The following is a 22,281-nucleotide window of genomic DNA, read 5'->3' as shown; positions in this document are numbered from 1 at the left end:
ATCCTGAGAATATGTAGAAAGTATCAAAAGTAGAACCATAGGAATGTAGAAGTAGGCGTAGATGCTGATATGTAAGCTGACCAATCCTGAGCTCAACTTTTGCAATATGTATGAAGCTTATTATTAACTGTATTTAACCCGCCGTACTGATCAATAAAATTGGGCCTATGATGATCAACGGATGTCTGGGTCTCCTTCCTTCGACAGCTCAGATTTGAATACTGGCACCTGGTGTGGCCACTGAGGACATGGATATGCCTCTGAGAACACAGGGGGTTAAAAGCAGAGCACTCCCAGGGGGAAGCTCTCTTGTGGGATGGAAGGTGGAGGAACACTGAGAGGCATTGGGCAGCCACCCCCCCACGAGAGAGAGGGAGAGCTGGTATCTGTGTTGTGCCACCTCGAAATTTGATAGCACAGCCAGCTGAGAAGGAGAAGCGGGGGGTGTGGTGAGAAGGTGCCCAGCAGGGCAGCCATGAGAGTTCTGGACAGGCAGAGCCTGAGATTTTTAACCCTTTTCTTGGATGATGGAAACCTTACAAATGAGGATCCTCCTGGAGTTGAATGAGAAGAGAGATAGAGACGAGATAAGAGGACATGGGCCACGAGAGAAGTTGAGAAGAATCTTAGGTGAGAGGAGGCGATGGAGTGGCCTTTGGCTGGACTTTTCTTGTACAGCCATGGACAGAACCATTTTTTCTATGACACAGAGACTGCATTTAGGGGGAGGCAATGGCTTGAGCCAAGAGGGTGAAGTGATGTTACGTGAAGGAGTGCATGAACAGAGATGACAAGTGGGGAGAGTGGTGGTGCCCTCGATCTTCAGTGAAGAAGAAGACCTCTGTTCTCGAGACCCCTCAGCCCCAAGGGATGAATTTGGGGGGGACTGGTGTCCCAAAAGTGAGAGACTGTGCTCTTTTTTGGAACTGGGCAAAGCATCCTTAAAAGAGGAACCCTAGAAGCAGCTCTGGTCCATGCACAGTGGTGAAAGCACTGGGCATGGAAGGAAGATGTCACGATGGCAAAGGATCTCCGGGCGATGCCACATGTGACATGGAAACACACGAGGTTTCAACTGTGTTTCCAGGGGAACGCTATGGTACAAGAGGGACTCCTCTCTCCTTGATGAACTGAGAATTGATTATCTGAGCGGCGGTGATGGACTGAGAGTTGGTGATCTGAGGGGTGAATGTATTGGAACTTTGGTGGAACTTTGGTGGAATGTTTTTGGAAGGTATTCATTCTGAGTTCTGTGTGTGTTTCTTTTTATATATAGTTGTAGCTTAATAAAGTTTTTCTTCTTTATTCCTAAGTTGGAGCCTGCTTTGCTCTATTCCTGGTCACAACTCACAGCAGACACCAGGGAGCATATATTTTTATGGGGACACTGGCATTCCGCCAGCATCAAACCATGACAATCTGGCAGGAGCAGAGCCCATGCAGTCTGGTAGACTTTGCAGCACTCCATGAGATTAGGAGCAAAAGCTTTCAGAAATCACTTTTCCAAACTGAATCTGGATCAGTTATTCCACGGGAAAATGTGATTTTTCCTTTATTATTCCGTACTACCAAATGTCTAACCTCTGAAAAATCATTCTTTAAATGTAAAATAATTAGCACTCTGAAGGAAAATTGAGAAAATATTTATACTTTAAATAGCACAAACCAAAGCCAAAACAAAACAAACCAACTTCTGTGTTGCTGTTTCAGTTAAATCAGTCACATTTTCTACTTTGGCTGTTTCCAGCAACAATTCAGGTTGCAAAGTCTCTGTCCTGTGCAAGGGCCTGTACAGTACCACAAGAGCATGGAACCATTCTCTCAAGGAATGAGCCTATTATGAATAGAAGCCAAACAGATGCATGGCATCTTACAGAACCTGGTTAAAAAAAAGAAAGATGAACATTAAGCCTCTCAGCAAGATCAGACTGTTCAACAAAAGGCACAGTTGGTATGGAAGATGAACCTTTGTCTCCTCTTCACAGCTAAAATATAGTGAGTCATGCCAGTAGCAGTTTTGCTATTTAGCTTTACGAATTCAGGTCATTAGGCTTGGATGTACAGAATCATTCCCTTCCTACCACAGATCATATGAACTGATACTAAGGAACACTCAGGACTGGACACTGACCAGCCCTTGCTTTCAAAACTCACTAAGATAGCCCATAACAAACCAAATGAATACAGTCAATTTCAATAAGAGGCAAGAGTGAAACTACCATTACAACTAGGGAAAAAAAGGAAGTCTTACATAAAGCTCTCAATAATATATCCCTTGACATTTTTTCCCATCTAGCACATCCCCATCTTGTTTTTCTGACTTTTATTTGTATTTCTGATCAAGACAAATGGTTTAAAAGTGTGCATGAAGACATTTTTTAAAAGCTAGTTGATCTAGACAGCAGACAGACCAGATGATCTGGAGAAGGCTGACTGGGAGCCAAATTACAAGAAGAGACATATTAAACATTTTTTAATTGCCTTGTAGCGTCCCAGAGAATCTCCCAGAAAAGGCACTAGTCCACCTGCTTATTTTATTTTCAGGTAAGTACTTTTAAAAATAAGCCAGAGGAAGAGATAAGTATAGACTGACAAGGATGTAAGGCAGAAAGAATGAGTGATCTTCAGACACTGAAAGGAGAGAATTGACATCCAACCAGAAGGACCAGCTTGTGCTGTAGAAAAAAAATCAGATTTTCCTCATCCCTGCATGTACATTGAGGGGGGCATCATTTTAGAACTGTTTCATGAGGTCAAATCTCTTCATCTCATACAAACTCTTCTCATCCCTACCTCCTCCATTCATTATGTCAAGTGTAGGAGGTAATACAGAGGATCCAGATTTGCTCTTGGAAATTTGGCTGTGGTGCTGGTGACCAGAGTCCCCATAGCCTGAGTGACTGCCTTGGAGCAAGATAGGAAATTCACAGGAGAAATGGAAAGCTGATGAACAGGAAAATCCCTACATCATCCAATTTCCAAATTGGAAATTTGTTCAGATCAGGGAAAAACTAGCAAATGGACTTCCAAGCTAACAAACAGCAGCCTTGTGTTAACATTCACAGCAAGCTGCCAGTCCCACTGGCTCCTGAAACCCTGCTGCAGCTTCCTGCACTGCCTGGGGTTTGTACTTCAGAGAAGATTTTATGATAACAGAATCACTTGACGGTAAAGACAGAAAACCTCAGCATATGGAAAATATTTTTTCTAACACTATAAGTATATATGCACTATGAAAGGACTTTTCCCTCTCCAATAAAACAACCAAAGAATTAAACTGAGATTAAGTCTGGCAAAAAGGGATCATAAATAGCAAATGCTAAGATGACTACAGAGCTGCAGCTGGGAACTGCTACATTGTTCCTTTGGAAAAAAATAATTAGCAGATCAGATTTAAAAAATATATTAAAAAAATCAGATCAGATTTATAACTGTTTTCCCTGAAAGTCTGTATTCTTAAATCACAGCTTCCAACAGGCCAGGATGGCAAAAGTCATGAATCATTTACCTGTGATACTAATGCACTGCAGCAAAACCTTCAGTTGACATAATTCTGAGCTGATTCTGAGTCCCCCCTTACATTTATTAATATTCTAATAAATGTTGGCATGCTAAAAAAAAGTTCAAAATACTCTTTTTTCAGTCCTATAACCTTGGCTTGGCTGACATACGGGCTTCCTGAGTAGCATAGATCTACCTGCTCTAAGTAAAAGGTTTCTCAGACAGCCTCTTGGAAGAACCATGAAAACTCTTTCACATGTAGAATGCAGGGTTAAAAAATTCACCTATTAGTAACATCGAGGAAACACACCTCCTAGTACATCAAGGCTACTGCAGAAAGGCATCTTTCATCTTGGTTTTGATAAAATTCCTCTCCCTCCAGTGAACGCAATTTTTCTGATGGATTTCTCTTTAAAATTACGAATTAAGTACGTCTCTGTAACTTTACTGAATATGAAATAAAAATGAAATAGAATCTAAATATACCAAACACTTTCCTGCCCTCCATCCCTCACATGAATCCAGTATCATTCTTGCGTCTAAACAGAAGCATTAGAGGCAGCACTCATCCATTTTTCAGTGTAAAAAGCAACCTTGTAAATGCTAAGAACCAGCATAAGAACGTTGAAAAGACTGTCAATGAGTGTAGTGTATTTTTTGCTGTTTCATTCCTGGGTTGTGAGGTTTTTTTCCTTAGTTTCTTACACTTATTCAGCATATATGCATACATCTCACTATTAATCTTCCTCCCTACCCATCCACCTATCCATAAGATTAATAAGGGGCATGCTAAGTGTGTTAGTGCATGGCTGCATACAAAGACAGATATGTACCACTCCTTTATAACCAGATGCCCCTTCCTGCAATTTCTTCCACTGGCATCTCTTACAGCCACCGTGCAGAGGCATGTCCCATTTTGACCTAATTTCCAAGAGATCGTAGGCATAATGCAGTTGGGCTTCATCTACACACATTGTGCAATCATTCATATATTCTTTACTGGGATTTTCCCCTTGAACTAAAATATCCTAGCCTCTACAGACCAGTCTAGTCTTGACAAAATCAGTCCTAGACTGTGCCTTCCTTGTGCTGGTCTCTAAGACAGATGCAATGGATCAGGGCAGCAGTGACAGATGATGCATAGGCTACCAGCAGCAGGGAAGAACTCTGCTAGACTTGAAAGCTGGATTCTTCCATCTGGGCAAGCATTTCTGAGTGTTGAAAGAAAAGGGGGCAAGGCCTGAAACAACAGCCTCTCTTGTTGGGACACAAATCCCACAGGACAGAGTGAGGGGGAGTTTTGAAATGTGGGTACTGTGCTGTCACAGCCATGTCACACCCTCCAGCTCAACCATATAACTCCAGATGGTATTAACCTGGAATTATGTCTGAAGATAAGGGACTGTGTCCTCCATACTTCTTCCTTGGCCCCACAGAAGAACCCCAGGTCTTGGAGAAGAGAACAAGGAGTGAAGAGAAAAGAGCACATGATGTTATGAGTCCGCAATGGAAAGAACTGCCCAGGGTTATTATCCCTAAATGCAAGGAGGGATAGAGCAGGACCTAGAACTGTGGCTGCTGCAGCTTGGTGCTCCCCCAGAATGGTTGTGACTGCACTTTTGGGAGGAGTCATGGTCCCCCTTCAGAGGAGAGAAGAATGTTCTGTACTTTTACAAGATCAACACAAATGTCTGTGTATTTTCATTTTTACTATTACTCATGATAACACCATTTTATCTTAATTCCTTCAAGATACTGCAAAGCTGGTAATTGCAATCAAGCTATTTTATAAGTCCAATTTACAGGACACCGAATTATTTATTATTTATTTTCAGTTATAAGTGGACCATTTGTGTCCTCTCTGAGTAAGATGATGTGTACAAAATATCCCTAAAAATGTCAACTAAGTGAAGAGATACAGGAAAATGCCTCTCTCTCATAAGTGCCCATTGCTTTCAGAATACAAATCATTCTCACACAAACACAGCAATAGCATGGTAGGGTTCCACAGAGTATTATAAATACATTAAAAAAACCCTCCACTCTATGCCATGAATTTCTTACAGCTAATAGATTTAACCAAGCAAGTAGGGCTGTTGACTTCCATCCCCACACCACTGCAGATCACCTCTTGCTAATTCACCTCTTAGTGCTGCTCTAAATCTAACTTCCAATTTAGTCTCCTCCCCATGCACTCTCAAATATCACTCACCTCCCCCCCCTGCCATTCCTGAATTACACAATCTTTCTGGATACCCACAATTACCAACCATTTCACAGGAAATGGGAATGCAGGCACTAGGGGTGACAGCTGTCAAGCAGCTGCTTATCAAAATTCCAGTTAAAATTGTTTATTTGCAAACACACATGGAAGTCTTAAGCTATTGACTGGCTTTTTTGTGTGGATTTAATCTATTACCACAGGGCTGTTCAGTATAAACAACTTCACTCAGTCTGCAGAAGTAAAATACTAATTCACTTGGGTGCAATTTACTATGGCAATAACCATACTGTTTACATCATGATCAAGTACAAAGAGTAGGTCTAATACCCCCAAGGAGAACAGACTGTGTAAATAAGCATATTTTATGGGAGAGCTCTGAGATTTATTCCTGATGCTTTCCAATTGTGACTTTGGAAAATCCTTGCAAGCCCTTCAGAACAAGCAGGGTAAAGCTGACCTTTTTGATAGCTGCTAGTAAAATATCTGATCTTGTGTTAAGCACAAACTTAGCTGTGACCTTCACTAAACCAGAAAAATGGAAGTTCCATAAACAAGAATCACAACAGCTCCTTCTGTGCTGGCAGCAACACATGAACATTGGGGCAGTCCAGCTAAACTTCAGGTCCCAGGATGTTAAATAATCCATAACTTCTGAAAGACTCTTTGCTGGGGCAGTCTTCATTCTTCCAGCCTGACCCAGGAAAATGACAGCAGCAGTCAGGATGGCCCAAGACATAGCACTGATGGATTTCTACTGACAAGCAGCACAGTGGAGGAAGTAACACTTGGGAATCCCACACTAGAGATGGAAATCCTCAGTCGTATGTTACAGCAATAACAATTTGAGTTGGACTAGACAAAAACATTTATAAAGGTTTGAGAATTAAGCATTTGGATAGATGGTAGAGTTTCCAACCTAAAGTCTCAAATGGTAAGATGCCTGAGGTAAATGTGTGACTCCCGTGCTCAGGGCAGGAGGAGAAACTACAGGCACTTCTGAGCTCTTTTCCAGTCCTATTCCTGTGACTCTGCTCTCAAGTGTGTTGTCCCATGTCTTGAAAGATGGAAATGAAATTTCTGTTCCATAGTTTTCTACTGCACACACTCGCTGGTACTAATGACAGAAGTGAGAACAGGACACCATGTTTACAGGCTTCTTTTTCTGAGCATCTTCTCCTCCCTCCCAGCATGTATGACAGCTTTTCTCTTGAATCTGTATGGTTTTCTCCAGCCTCCTGACAGATAAACAGCTATGAGTTTTGCTGCCTTTCTGCAGTACTAAAAAATATCTGAAGGCTTTGCATTTTCAAAGACAATCTCTTCTTTTTAGCATTTTCTCTCGGTCTCTGGAATGGGAGGCCAGTGATATAACGATTCCTCTGATTCATGTACATGCCATATCTCATTTTTTCTTTAGCAGTGTACAAGAGAGTATATTTTTAGGATATTATCTCATGATACCCTTGATAACCCAACTTCTACATAATCTAACCCCTAGTAACATAACCTATTTTCTTCCTCAGGCTATTGTAAGCTATTTCCTCTTTACAGTTTGTAAATTTTTCTAGTTATAGAATTTGGCTCGACACAGAAACTCTGCTGCACCCTTACCTGTGCTTCACCATGTGCAGAAAGGATCAAGGGAGCAGACCTGTTTCATCCTTCTATGTCCTCTGCATTACATCATATGCTTCCATGAGCAAACGTTTTTAAGCTGAATCCATATTTTTACGGGAACACATTACACATCCACTGATTTCCAAAGAGGGACAGGCAGTATAAGGCAATGGCACTCAAGCCACAGCCTGCATGGAGCTGCCTGTCATGCAATGATCTTTTCCTCTCTAACTGTTCAAGTATGTTAGAATTAATTTAAAACACAAGCAGTACTTCTCTAATGTTGCTCTTTTGTGTAAACTGTGATCATGAACCAAATGACTGAGCAAGGCAGAAATACCCTTCTTCTTAATATGGACTTTACAGCATTAGAAACCTGCATAATACCATTTTTCAGGGCTCTACCCTAACTCATTACTTTTTTTTTTGTTGTTATTATGAAGATGTTTTTGGTGTCTGGAAAAATGCCATGTGCTATCTCAGACATAAAGGAGTCACAGAAATAAATCACACTGGAAAAACTCTCTTTGATTTGCTTAAGTAGCAATTTAAGTGAATAGGAAATCAGTTGCTCATCTCAATTAGAAGACAGTCACAACCAAAAAATCCTATTATAGAGACCATATTATAAAAATGTGGATTAGGAATTCCCCTAAATTCTATTTACAGAAGAAAGTTACAGATGAAGATCCAAAGTATCTCTTCCCTGTATATGGCAACATCTGTTTCTTATGTAAAATGCGTCTTCAAGACATTTAATCTTTCTACAGTCATTTCTCCATCTACAAAGGAGCATAATAAAACTTACATTCCTTTATAAAGTGCTTTAAACTCCATGGATGAGAAGAACTACATGAAAAAAGCCACATTTTTATTACTGTTGTTACTATTAAGCTACCACAGTCAAGAATATTTGTCAAATTATGGGTTTAATGAGATAGGTTTATCAAAAGTAAGCAGGGATGCTGGCAGAAAAGCCCCTATACTCCTTTCTGAAGTTGGTCATCAGTGACAAAATCAATTAATACAGAAATGTTCCTGATAAATTCTAGACTCTCCCTAGCTAAAAAAATGCTTGACAACAAGCAGAAGAGCAACCCAGGATGGACACTACTTAATTTAAAAGAATCAAAGGTCACAAATGTGGAAATGCATTTGCCCCACAGGATCTCAGTGAGCACAGATGGCACCACCAACCACTTCCACTGTTTACAGTACAAAGAGAAAGAAACATCCTGACTCAGATGAATCCCATCAGCAGTCCAGCTGTTCAGGAAAAGCCATTGGGAGCCCCCTCTGCAAAGCAAGAGGTCAAGCTTGGTGCCACCAAAAGCAATAGGGCAGTCAGATAGATGGTGAGTGCGGACACCAAAAAAACTGCTGTTATAAACCACTGTGAGAATTAATAAATGTACAGCCCATAATTGGTTTCATAATGCTCTGCTTGTGCCACCTCGAAGGAAGTAGCTGAGGAGACATAAAACCAAGTGAGGAGATGCCAGTTTCACAGTTAGATTGCTGAATTTGTTAGGATCCTTGTATCTTCAGTCCCTTAATATGTTACCAAAGCAAATTTTTTCACTTAGTGAATCAAACTGTACACACTACATCACTTTATCCCTCGAGCTCATTTTTTGACTAAGCAATGCTCACCAGTAAATGCAGCCCAGCCTTCATTCACATTTGCACCGGCACACAGCAAATATGAATTCAGGCCATATTTTGTGGTCCTTTTCCTGCCTAAAACCTCATGAAAATGCACAGCACAAGTGCAAGGTTTCCTGCTTCGAATACTGTGTATTTTGTTATAAAAGTAAATGAACTGCAATCAGAGTTCAAATAATATTTGAAAAAAAACGTTGAGTACATGATCAATCCTGTAGAAAAAAAATCTATAAGAATCTGTAAAAGTAAAAAAATATAGCATTTTCCCAATTCTGATAAGAATATTTAATTATTAAACCCCACAAATAGCAACAACAAAAATAATGAATAGTAAAGAATCTTCTATTTTGATAAAGCTCAGTTTATGCTTGCTAAAATTTCTATTTCTCATTCTAGTAACATTTTCTTTGGGAGGTTCTCAAACTCCCTCATAACACGCCCACAAAATACATCGCTTATCTACTTTACAGATGAGAAAATCCAGCAACGCATAATTAATTCTCCTTAAGTTGTAATCATCCCTAATACAGAGATCAAAGATACTCTATTGCAATCCTGGGAGTAAGGGAGCAAAGCAGCAAAGCAAAAGTTAACCTCAGTCTCCAAATGACACAGCACATCACTGATAAAGCTCCTTCTAGCACAGTGCTAAGAAACTGATTTAAGATTAATCTATCAAATATGCCCACGTCTCTCAAGTTTGTAGGCAGATGGATGTGCCACTAAGACAGATGATGAACTGTCATGCTCTGATGTCACCAGCCTTGCCACTTGCAATCAGAGCAGCACCAAAATAGTGATTAACTGCTGAGAACAGAGGTTGCATGAGGTACATATGGGACTAAGATCCTGTCACTGTGGGAAAAATCTTATCCTTTCAAAACACTGAGCTTCTCCAATAAGCTGGAGGTTAAGAAAATCCTACAAAACAACTGATGATTCCATCAAATGTACAAGGAACTCAAGGCTGAAACGTCTATTTTGCTTGACAAGAAAAGCAGACGCACTGAGAGGGAGACAGTAAAATACATTACCTGCAGACTTAGTGAAAGGGTATCAGAAAACATTTAGAGTTTTCAGAAAACCTTCTTTATAATCCCAAAATCACATAGAAGGTACTTATGGCAAATCTCTGGCTGGCTTTTCTTGCCAGAAACAACTGCAGGTTACCAAAAAGTCAGCCCTATCAAAGACCTGCATCATCATCATCATCATCATCATCATCACATATCAAACACTTGTATTACCCCAGGGAAACAAGTCCACTACCCTCAAAAACCTGAGGGATGTGGTTTTGATGGCCACTACATCCAAAGTCAATGGTTAGTTACCATAACCATGGCATAACCAAAATTTCAATCAAATATAATACAATCACAGAGCAGTAACAATTCAGCCTTAGTGTAGAGAAAGAATCTCACCACTGTTCTTCATGGAATCACTAATATTCAGTTTTTTTGACGGTTTCACAATATGCCAGATTTCTTTGCAATTGTGCATGATGTGCTTCCCAGCACATCTGCACAAAAGCATTACTGATGTGCAGGGATGTCGCCTGCAGAACATGCAACCAGGGAAACACCACAAATTGATTACTGTAAGTGCAATACAACAGATTACAATGCCAAAAAGAGCGCATTTTTTGCCCTGGGAGCTACAGGGAACCAGAAGCTGAATATAATGCAGCATTATCTTATAATGACAACAAAGGAACCCAGGATGTCTGAGCAGGAGGAGAGCTCCAAGGCACAGGATATTCCTCAGCTCTGTTCAATGCCAGTTGAGGCACATTCCACAGAGAAGTGGTTCCATGAGAGCAAGCTCATGGTCTGAATGACCAGTAATCCAGAAAGTACAACAAAAACTTAGGAAAAGTTCAGAAAAACTGGAGCCATCCAGGCTTTGGAGGAACTGGAGTGTGCATTTCTGCAGCAGAACGTCAAAGAGATGAAACACACCATGAAATACAGCCAGAATGCTAACACTGCTCGAGGCCAGGAGGCAAAACGAGGTCATGGCCCCCTCCAAGCCTGTGGTGATGTGTGCTGCAGGCCTGAGACTCCCCACTGGGCCCTGCAGAAGAACATACTTCACCCAACTGACCCATGACAACCAAGCAGACACATGCTCAAGTGACATCTGGGTACAAGACAACACAACAAATCTCAAAACCAGAAGCTTATTGAAGTTTTTTTCTCCTTCTCCCTTGAGATTTCATCATTCTCCACTATTTTAATATAGTTCCAGGAATTTGAAATATATGTAAAAATTCATCATTACAGCTATTTTCTCCATACTAGTTTCACAATGAACTCTGTACAATACCTTAAAACTCCAGGGTAAGTTGTCATCTGCTCCATCCATTACACATTTAATTTCTCCTCATACCAGACTTCTCAACCTGCTCCTGCTTTGTCCTTTTTTTGTACCTCCTGATGAGGAGCAGCTGAGGGAGCTGGGGAGGTTCAGCCTAGAGAAAATGAGGCTGAAGGGAGGACCTTATCACTCTCTACAACCACTTGAAAGGAGGGTGTAGCCTGAAAGGTGGGGGATGGTCTCCTCTCCCAGGTAACAAGCAACAGGACAGGAGGAAATGGCCTCAAGTTGCACGAGAGGAGGTTTAAACTGGATATTAGAAACAATTTCTTCACCAAAAGGGAAATCAAGTATTGGAACAGACTGCCCAGGGAAGTGGTTGAGTCAGCCACCCCCGGAGCCACTTAAAAGATGTGTAAATGTGGCACTTGGGGCCACGCTTTACTGGTGGCCTCAGCCGTGCTGGGTTAACACTTGCCTCGATGATCTTAAAGGTCTTTTCCAACCTAAATGATTCTGTAAAGAGAAATGACCAGATGAAAGCCGCAGGCTAAGTATGAGAGATACACTTTATCCTCAGTAGCAACAGAGTTTTTAATACATCAGGGATGACTGAGGGATATCGATAGCTGAAAGGTTTGCTCATTTGAGTTCACTTCTACAGCAAATTTTTTCGCTAGATTCACTTTTGCAAAAGTCAAAGTGTAACAAAGTTATTCTCTGTAGGGTTATTGACAAGAAAGAAAGAGTTATAAGTAGTATTGATTTGGGGTGAAATGGTAGAACGTGACAATCAATAGAGCTTAGTCAGATATAAGATAGACGAAGACACACAAGTCATTACAGGATTATTACAGGAGACAAATACTGTATCAGCCAAGGAAGGGAAGAATCTGTAAATGGGATCCAAAATATAAGCTGTAGATTGCTTTTTAGAAAAAATAACCCTAAATTATTCATTTTAATGTTTTAATATGTGAGGCAGCTTTTATTTCAGCATATTGTCAGTGCTGTTTTTATAAAGCTTTTGAAACTAATTCTTTCCACCTCCATAGTATTTTCATTAAATGTCATCAAAACTCTTTTCTAATCTCTGAGAGAAGTATGATTATCCTCATTTAACAGATAATGAGAGGATAGAAGGAGACTGGAGCTACATTTTCCGAACTAGTCAGTAATGCCACGTGCCTTGTGTCTAAATACACAGATCCATAAAATGAGTCCTACAGAAATGAAATTTTCAAAGGTACCAGAAAATCACAACTTTGGTCAACAGCTGCATGCAGAGTTCCCAAACTCTGGGTCACAGGCCGGGGAGCCGAAAGCTGAGCCCCCACAGCAAACACAGCAAGCTACATAAGTACAGTGAGCCTGCTCACAGATACAACAGAGCCTAAAATAGGAGGGATGCTAATTCACAGTCCTCTGCTCTAATTACAAAGCTCATTATTTTTACCACTCAAATGACTCAGGGTGAAAGAAACCCAACAACTGCATATTCTACCACATGAAAGGACTATACCTTTGCTGGGATTTATACAGTGCCTACCTTCTGAGCACAACCACACTGGAAAATAATAGCAATAAACAGAACAGCAATGAATGTTTTTCACTAGTGATTATGCCCATGAACAATCATTCAGTGCATTGCCTTTTCCTAGACTCTGTCCAAAAATACCCCCAAATTATTGAAAGATACTAAAGTGATTTACAAATGAAATTTGATACAGAATTAGTTACACCACTGAGGTGAAAGGCAGTGGCATTAGTAACGATTTATTGCACAACAATTTATTGCAGGCTGGGATGAAAACTATTCAATTTGAGGGAGATATAAACCATAATTTGAAGAACCTTTTGCACTAATTGGCCAAATAAGTGCTGACAATCAAACTGTGGGATATGCAGAGCCTCAGGGGGGAGGGGGCCTTGGAGCAGCTTCATTTTTATGAATGGAGCCATAAGAAGGTTAGAGAAGGAAAGAAGCACCCAATCCCAAGAAAGGCACAGGACAGGCTGAATAGCGCCACGACACTGAAACATGAACTGCCCAGGAAATCAAGGTTGCACAGTTGTAATAAAATAAATCTTAAAAATAAAAAGGCATTGACTTCTAAAGAGGGATATGTAGTGACTGCAACGGTTTAAAAGCTTTTTTAGCTGGAATCACATTTGCAGTCACAGGATTTCTATTGGAAAATGGCATTATCGTCTCCAGAGAGAAATATAGGGCTGAATCAGGAGGAGGATGGACAAGATGACCTTTTGAAGCTCTCTTCAGCCATACTCCTGTAAGTCCATATTCAGCGACAGAAAACACATCTGGACTAGAGCTGTTGTGGCTTAGGCATTCAAGTTAGAAAATTTTGGCATAAATCTTTGGCACGAGAAGAAGAAGCTCAAGCAATTTTTATATCGGGCTCTGCCTGCCATTAGTGATGTGATTCAATCATAAGAATGGCTTATTCCCCCAACACAAATATATAATACCATGCTGGAGTAGGAATGTGAAGCTGCTCTCATATCACAGCTAAGTTCATTTTGCAGCAAAGCAGTTTACTTTAGGATTTTTCCAGTAATCCAAGTCTAATTATGAAATCAATTTAAAACAATTTTGTAATTAAAAGCACCTCCTGACATGTCTCACAGGCTCAATAATTTAAATTATAGTGTTAAAAAGGTAATTAAAATTAAAAAGGCCAAATAAGGCTGGGTCGCTCCTCCACTAGGAGAGTGCTGAAGGACGTTGCATTTGCAAACCCGAATCGCCACCTTTCTCCCCAAATTCCTGCTTTCCCCAGCTGCACGGGGATTTTGCACCGAGAGTCATCCAAGAGATGTCGGAGCGGACCACGGCGGGGCAAGGTTTTTTTTTTTTTTTTTTTTTTTCGCTTTAGATTCAAAAAAATTACGCTGTTTCAAAATGAAGCAGTACTTACAGAGAGCCAGCGCTCCCTCATGCCGGCGGTCCCCACGCAGGGTGCCAAAAGCTGCGCGTCCCCGTGGCGGGCACGGGAGGGGGTGGGGGGCGCGGGGGGGGAACTTTCCTGCTCTCCTCGGGTCGGGGCTGCGGGGTCGGCTGGGGATGGGGTGGCGCGGGCCGGGCCCGGGCGGAGGAGGGGACCGGGGACGGGGCCAGGGCACCTCACTCACTCACCGCCCGCCGCCAGCCCCGGGCCGAGGCTCAGCGCCAACTGCAGCCACAGCGCCGCGGCCAGCGCCCGCCGCCGCGCCGCCAGGAGGGCACCGCCGCCGCTCGGCTGCTTCCCATGACACATCTTCTGCCCGCCAAAGGCATCCGGTTCGCCGCCACCTGCAACGAGAGAGCCGCTCCGCCTCGCCGCTGCCCGGGGCTCCGCGCCGGCCCCGCGGGTGGCCCCCGAGCCGCCCCCCGCCCGCCCAGGGACGCGTTCCCTCCCGCTCCGCTGCCCTCCCGGCCCCGCGGCTCCGCTGGTCGTGACCCTCGCCGCCGCTACCTGCGGGCCCCCCCCCGCCAGAGCCAGCGGTACCTCCGCGGCTGCTGCCGCCGCCTCCGCCGCTGCGGCTCGGCAGCCTGCCGGGGCCGGGCGGAGCGCACACGCACACTCACACACGTTCACACGCCACACAGGCGCACAGGGACTCCTGCGCACCCCGCAGCCGGCCGGCCCTACCTGCCAGCGGGGCAGGCAGCGGCAGCCGCAGCGCGCACCGGCCCGGCCCGGCCCGGCCGCCGTGGAGCGGAGGCGCGGGGAGCCGCGAGCCGCGGGCAGCCCCGGCGCGCCAAGCACGCATGGCAGCCGCGCGCACGGCCGAGCCGCCGCTCCCGCTGTGCCGCCCGGGCAGCCCGGCCCGCAGGGGCAACCCCTGTCCCGGGCCGGGAGGCACCCCAACACTACCAAGGGTAGGGGAAGGGGAAGTTAAGGCTTCGCTCGCGGTGGTTTCTGCTCATTTTCACCTCAAACGGGGTTTCGTGGTGCACAGCACTGACGGAGCATCTTTGGAGTGTCCTGTGCTTTGTCACGTAGACAGAGCGTTAGATACGAGACACGGTTTAGCAGCGCTGATGCCAGTGCCTCATCTTTCACAGTTTTTGGGAGTGGGAAGGTGTATTCCTGAGCACTCTCGCCCATCAGCTGCCTCTGGGGAAAGGCAGGACGCCTGGGCCTGCCGGCTGGAGCAATTTACTGTTACGAATCATCATCCAGGTATATTTAGTGAATCTGTGAAATTCACAGCCACGAATCACTGAATCAGAGACTCGGTCTCGTGGCTCCAGCAGCTGTGGTAGCTCTGTATTTCCTCGTGCCATTCCACAGCTGGGCATTGCACCTCTTCCCTTGCTCAGAGGTAGCAGAGGGTGTCCTCTAGCTGAAAAGGATTCTGCTAAGCAGATTAAGGTGTTTGGCACACTCCTGAGACACAGCAAGGGGAACAAAACCAGGGACAAGAGAATACACATTTAAATGAAACATGCCTATGCTTAGTACAAACACAGACCGAAAGGCACATCCTGATGCTTCAAAGTTAATAATAAATACTGGTAACACTGAAGTTCTTTTCATGTGTCTCAGCTATCTGATGCTCATTCCTCCAAGTTAAAACTTAAGGCTCTTCAGGACAGATTTTAGTTCAAATCATGTATCAGTTCAAAGGCCACTGTAAGAAGCATAGTACTTTATCTCCCCTGGAGAAAATGGGCATCTCACAGTGAAATGCAGGTATTCTGCTAAGAATAGAGAAGTATTGGCCAATTTTCAGCTATGAGAATTTTGCTGCTCCCTTTAAACAGGAAAATTTGGAAACTATAGACCATTTTCACCAAGCATCATTTCCTGATCAGGTCAATTTTTATGTCCCCAGCCAGCCCAAAGAGGGAGTTCAGAGCAGTAATAGCTCTCATATGCCGTGCAAACACAGCACAGGCACAGTTACATGATAGAGATGTTCTTCAGAGGCAATAAGCCATTGAGTACTACAAGTGGTAGACAGAGCAATAATGCAGCAATTCCTGTTATCTGTAATAAGAGGATCTTTATGGTACTGATTTGGTAGCTTTCATTTTTGAAATCAAAATAGCAAAAGATAATGTCCTGAGCAATCTAACACTATTCATGTTCTCTATCAATTGAAATGCAAAGTGCTGGATGCAATGTCTACCTTCAGTGTGGATGGAGCACCCAGACACTTCTGAGGAAGAAGAGGCAACTCATCTGTCAGTGTTGATAGGTATTACTGAACCTTTGTTTCTGCCTTGTTTCTATCCCCACGTGTGCAGCTGCACCTCTGACACCATTCAGCTTGAGGAAGGATGACTGAGTGCTCCAGACACCTGTCAGCCACCCCATGTGAGTGGGAGCACCCTTGCTCCAAAGAGCACCAAGAAATCAAGGTTTTCTTGTGCAGCAGCTCTCCTTGAAAATCTTAATGAAAATTCTCCTCTTGCTGAGCAGGGCATGTGTGTGCAAGGTGGTGACAGTGGCTGAAGGGTTTGGCCCCCAGTGGCTGAAGGAGTTTAGCAGGCATCTATGTCAGCCAGGAGCAGGGAAGGACTTCTGCAGCCCGGGAAAGCCTAAACTGAGTGAGGAGCAGCAAAAGGTGGAGGAGGATGAAGCCTGAAGCAACCCCAGCCACAGATAGTCAGAGGGGAAGGAGCTGCTTTGCTTTGGCTTGGACTTTGTTTCTGGAAGGGATGCATGGATTGCCTGAAGGGCTACAACCACTCTGTGACCAAATCTGACATCTGTAATCAATTTTACTGCATGCTCCTTAGCTGAAGTGGGGCCAGAGCAGTGATCAGTGGGCTGGGCCTGAAGCTCTGAGCTGCTGTTACATAGCACAGACTGTAAAATACAGGAGGATTTGTCCCCTGGTTATCCCACCCAGATGTCATGATTTCTGTGCCTTCATACATTTGGCTGCCCCTCCCCTATTTTTTTTAAGCAAGTTACAGATGAGCCTCAAACCTGTGGGGACTAACTCTGAATTGCCTCTGGTGGGGATAAACCCTCCCTGGTCCTGGTACAGACATGCTGCAAACAAGTCCAAGAGATTATGTGACTTTTTTTTTTCTTGCTTCATATGTACTCACAAAGTTGCTTCCATCTCCCTGCACTGCTTCTGTAGCTAAAAATGCCACCTCTCAGAATGAAGATGAAAAGTGCCAGTGCTCATCTGCACCCTCCAGACTCAGGTTCCTGTTGTTTGAGCCCACGAGCATCAAGGTGGTGGTGGGACCAGGGGGAGATCACGTGTTCCTTGTGACAGGTTGTGGGTGCTGCCATGTGGTGAGAGGTGTTTCTGGCCAGCTTCACTCTCCTTGGAGGAAGAGGCTTCAGCTCTGCTCCAGCTGGTGCAAACAGTCAGCTCCTAGCTGTTTCTAGCAAGTGCAGGGTGAGCATCCCAGCCAGATTATGGCTGGCTGTGGGCTTACAGCTCATCTTCTCCTGGGGTTTTGTAATCACCTTGAGAATAAACAATTGTGCATATAACTCCTGTAGTTGCAGGATTTTAGTTTTGTCTTGCCATACACATTGATCTGCTTCATTCTCTTATTTTTATCTTCTCACATGCCCTCCTTTAGTTGATTATCTTATTCTGAAGTCTGTACTGGATAAAAAGCTAGATTGGAAAATTCAGTTAAATGCATCCAACCCAAAAATTGGCACCTCACTCCAAACCAAGTCACAAGAGCAGCATTACTGACTCTGCGCAGGACTAGGAGTATGAAGGCATGCCCACCCTACACAGCATTTGGCCTTGAATCCTGGATACAATATAATAATTTTCTCTCTGTGTCAAGAAGTAGGGACTGTCTTTCAAAGCATCCAAGGCAATGTCTTGGATGTCTGTGGCATCACAAGACCAAGTGGTGCCCTTGTGACGTGAACCTGTGTTGCACAGCTACTGCCATGGCATGTGAAAGTATTTGAGAATGCTCAAAAAACAGGACCAAAATGGGAACAGGAGCAGCCAAATCTGCTGTAGTCTCATTCACACTCACACTGCTCATTGGGAAGGTATCTGGACTAAACTATTTCCAGAACTGCTTACAGGTATTGTTTCAAAGGGAACAAATTCATTAAATAAAAAAAAAAAAAAAAAAAAAAAAAGGACTAGGGAATAAATGAGCTCACCCAGTCCTCCATCGTCCTGACAAGAATGGGAGGAGAACTGGAGAAAAAAGAGAAGAAACTCATGGGTTGAGAAGAGAACATGAGTTCTGAGTTTAATAATTGAGATAAGAACAGTTTAATAATTGAAACAAAATAAAATATAGTAAGGATAACAATGATAGTAATAATTAGACTGAAAAAGATGGACAGAGAGAGAGAGGAATAAGCCCCAAGAGAAACAAGTGATTCACAACACAGTTGCTCACCACCCTCTGAATGATGCCCAGCAATGATTGGTCCCTCCTGGCCAATTTCCCCCAGTTTATGTCCTGAGCATGACTCTTTATGGTGTGGAATATCTTTGGCCAGTTCAGGTCAGCTCTCTTGGCTATGCTCCCTCATGGCTTCTTGTGCAGTTCCTTGCTGGCAGAGTATAGGAAACCGAAAAATCTTGATTTAGAATAAGCGCCACTCAGCAACAAGTAAAACATCAGTGTGTTGTCAAGACCGTTCTCATACTGAATTCAAAATGCAGCATTTACCACCCACTAAGGAGAAAATCAGCTCTATCCCATCCAAAAGCAGGGCACTGTGGTAAGAGTCAGCTGGAAAGGAGGTTTTGTCCAAATTCTTGGGTACCTAACACTCTGGTTGGCCCCATTGCATGCATGAGTGGTCATGGGCGTCTTTAATTTGCTAGCAAAATGTAACTCAAAATATTGGGTATTAGATTAAGTGTTTGGGGGTTTTAATTATCACATTAGGATATTCCTTCTGCATGTTTTACCTGCTCAAAAGCAAGGCCAGAAGGAATAGTCCTGGTGATGTGGCTGTTGGGTTCGTAAGTTTCAGCCTTAAACTGGACTCCAGAAAGGAGTGAAAAGGAAGTGGTGAAGGTTGTAGCTGAGGGTAAAGAGAGAATTTATATTTGACAGTGTGAGACTTTAAAAAAAAAGACCCCAGGGCATGTTAGTGGCAGCTGTATGAGCAAAGGGGTGGTCAGTCCCTGGGGGAAAAACCAGCTTAACACAGAAGTCTGCAATTAATTATTTTAAAATATAAAATGGCAATGACTGGCATTGAGATTTGGCTGCAGAACATTAATCCAGACTGTAAGTACATATTGTTGCAAAACATCCTCCAGACCTTTTGGCCACAGACCAGCTTCCCATTTTATTGGCCAGAAGGAAGAGTTGTTGCTGCCTCAAGCTCACATGTTTTTACTGGTGTAAATACAGTTCTGCACACAAAATTAAGAAAAAGAGCTCAAGCATCATCTTCCAAAATGCAGGGAGTTGCTAAAGGGAGTTCCAAATGCCTTGGAAGGCGCAAAACTATTCAGGGCTAAGATTCATAATGACCATGTTGTGTCCTTATGAAAGATAATGGCCTTAGATATGCTGTTCTACTTGTACTCTAAACAGGCTCAAGCTTTCAAGCATTTTCAAGTAAACACTCGTTTGTTGAACTCCCTTATATATCAGATAAGGCATTCAGTCACTTCCTTCATACCTGGAGTACACCGTATTTCCCTTTTAACTTAGAAATATTAATGAGCTGATATTTCACAAAAAAACCTGTTTGCATGGATGTTTCTGGGAAGGTGCCCATTATTAAACCATGTAAGAATAAATAGATGCTTTGCCAAGAAAAACTGTCTTCTCAGATGTTAGTGGTGATGTCTTACAGTTAATATTCAAGAATTAATGAGTTCTTAAGTACTTTCCAATCTATTCCCAAGGGTGCCCAGAAGGATACTCCTGGAGACCCTCCTCTTCACCATGACATTGCCTTTGCTTGATTCTGCAGGAGACTGACCCCCTACACATCTCTGGGTAGATTTGCACTGGAAACCTTGATTTCATAATTTCCCTCCATTAATGGCTAAAAAGGCCAGCTCTCTCACCTACCTTAGCCTGAAGAGGGTGATTGCTGGACACACAGTAATTGCAGGGATTGCAGGAAAGCAATTATTCTAAACAGAATACTTTAAGGTGACTGCTTATAAGAGAGGCTTCCCTCATAAATGTGCTTTCGAAAACAGGTAAGCCATTAGGAGGATAATTATTTTGATGAACCAATAACAGTTATGATGGCTCAAGAAAAGAAGTCCTAAAAGCGCAGAGTCCTGATTCTGCAGATGTTAAATATCGCTGGCTCCTTTCAACTCCTACCAAATTGAAAGGAGAGCTGAAGGCATTCATTTTCTCACACAGGATTTAAAAATCTCTCTCTTCCCTAAACATAATCACTTTTGTTTGAAGGGAGCAGGGAACACCCTGAAGAAAATGACAGGAATATGAAAGGAGAATTCTCTTTCCTTCACTGAGCCATTAGTACTGACAGCCATAAACTCACATCTGGAACCAATACACAAACATTAATAACCAGCCATCAGTGTAGTTACCAATTAGTGCTAATTACATTTCATTAGAAAAACTGGCAATGTAAGGAGGATGGAGTTTGAACTACTTTTTTGTTTCCTACTGACCTACATAAGTAATGAAAAATTTTAGTTAACAGAAAACCACGCTTTATTTTTATTTCCATTGATATAGTTTAGAGGACATCACAGAAATAAATGATACCTGGCTAATTGGAGAACTGGACCAAATCACACTGTAAGACCAGTTCTTCAGCTGAACGCATGGAGATTTTTGAACTCTTCTGATTACAGCCAAGTTGAACTTGCCACTAGTTCTGTGACTACATTTGGCCCTTGCTTTCCAGTAAACAGTAATTTCCAGCAAAAGAATATAAAACAAACAAATCCAGGAGCTCAAACAATTTAAATTGGTTATGAGTGCTTTCCATTTCATCCCTCCAGACAAGAAGAGACTTGAAAATGCAAAATACAATATGTAGTGTTTGATTTGCAACACCATTCTAAGCCCTGAATGGTATTCATCACCCTTAAGTATAAACTCATGAAGAATTTCCCTATGCCCACAGTACACTTGGCACAGTCCATTTCCTTTGCATTATGATACCTGAAGTTTAACCCTTTCAGTGCAAATATCTGTACCTTTACAATCCTAAATGTAAAATAAGAGAAAAAGTTAAAATGTCACAATTTTATAGCGCTGCATCATAACTTCCTAAGATGTTGAGATTTTTTTTTATATTGAGTCCTAATTAAATGCCATGCAAAACCCTAGTTTCATAACATATGGTCAAATCTGAATTCAGAGAATTAAGAATTAATTTATATGCATCTTAGGTATTCCATGTCTACACATTTTTTATATTTTTTGGTGGGCACAGAGCAATTTGCATTAACTTCATTTCATAGCAAAACCATAGAAAAGCTGCAAGAGGATATTTCTGTCAGTGTTACACTAGAATTTTTGTAACTTCCTCTGGCATCTGTTCTGATGCACATACTAAGAACCACAGTATTGGGCTCCAAAACTGTTCACAAAAGCCCATGTGAAGCAAAAGCCATATAGTGTGAATTCGTGCAGCCAGAAGAAAGGGAGCAGAAAGAAATATCCTAGACAGAGTTTGATATGAGCAGACCTTGAAGATGCAGAGATTTGGATTTGAGCTGTTCTCATCTTTAATTTCCATGTTTATTTTCTACCTTTTTCACAGACACAAAAATAACTCTCTTCTGCTGTAGCCACATTACCACTGAGTTGTGCCAATTTTATCAGCTGCTCATCTGGCTCTCAGTACAGGCAACAGTTCAGGTTTGTCCAGGTTTCTCCCTGCATGTGGTCCTTTTCTTCCTTTTTGCTGATGCATTTTTGTAGTTTTATATCTGTCAGCTCTTATCAGGTGAAATAATAACAAATATAAAGCTGTCAGGAAAATACATGATCATCATTCCTGCTTGCTGTTTCCACCCTGAAATTCATAGCA

General features: G+C 42.7%; 1 protein-coding gene across 1 annotated transcript in view; it reads right to left on the bottom strand.

Moving 5' to 3' along the window:
* SUSD4 (sushi domain containing 4) overlaps positions 1-22,281 on the bottom strand; it is a 150,065-nt gene that overhangs the window by 69,613 nt on the left and 58,171 nt on the right. The window contains exons 3-6 of the mRNA XM_058800776.1: positions 19,205-19,320; positions 15,347-15,444; positions 14,977-15,197; positions 14,481-14,876 (exon numbers count right to left, since the gene is read on the bottom strand). Coding sequence (XP_058656759.1) covers positions 14,481-14,876; positions 14,977-15,197; positions 15,347-15,444; positions 19,205-19,320 — 831 coding nt within the window. The remainder of the gene's footprint in view (positions 1-14,480; positions 14,877-14,976; positions 15,198-15,346; positions 15,445-19,204; positions 19,321-22,281) is intronic.

The sequence above is a fragment of the Ammospiza caudacuta genome, chromosome 3, assembly GCF_027887145.1.
Source record: "Ammospiza caudacuta isolate bAmmCau1 chromosome 3, bAmmCau1.pri, whole genome shotgun sequence".
Lineage (NCBI taxonomy): Eukaryota > Metazoa > Chordata > Aves > Passeriformes > Passerellidae > Ammospiza > Ammospiza caudacuta.
The sequence above is the reverse complement of the archived record's forward strand: the minus strand, read 5'-3'. Positions and strand labels throughout refer to the sequence as shown.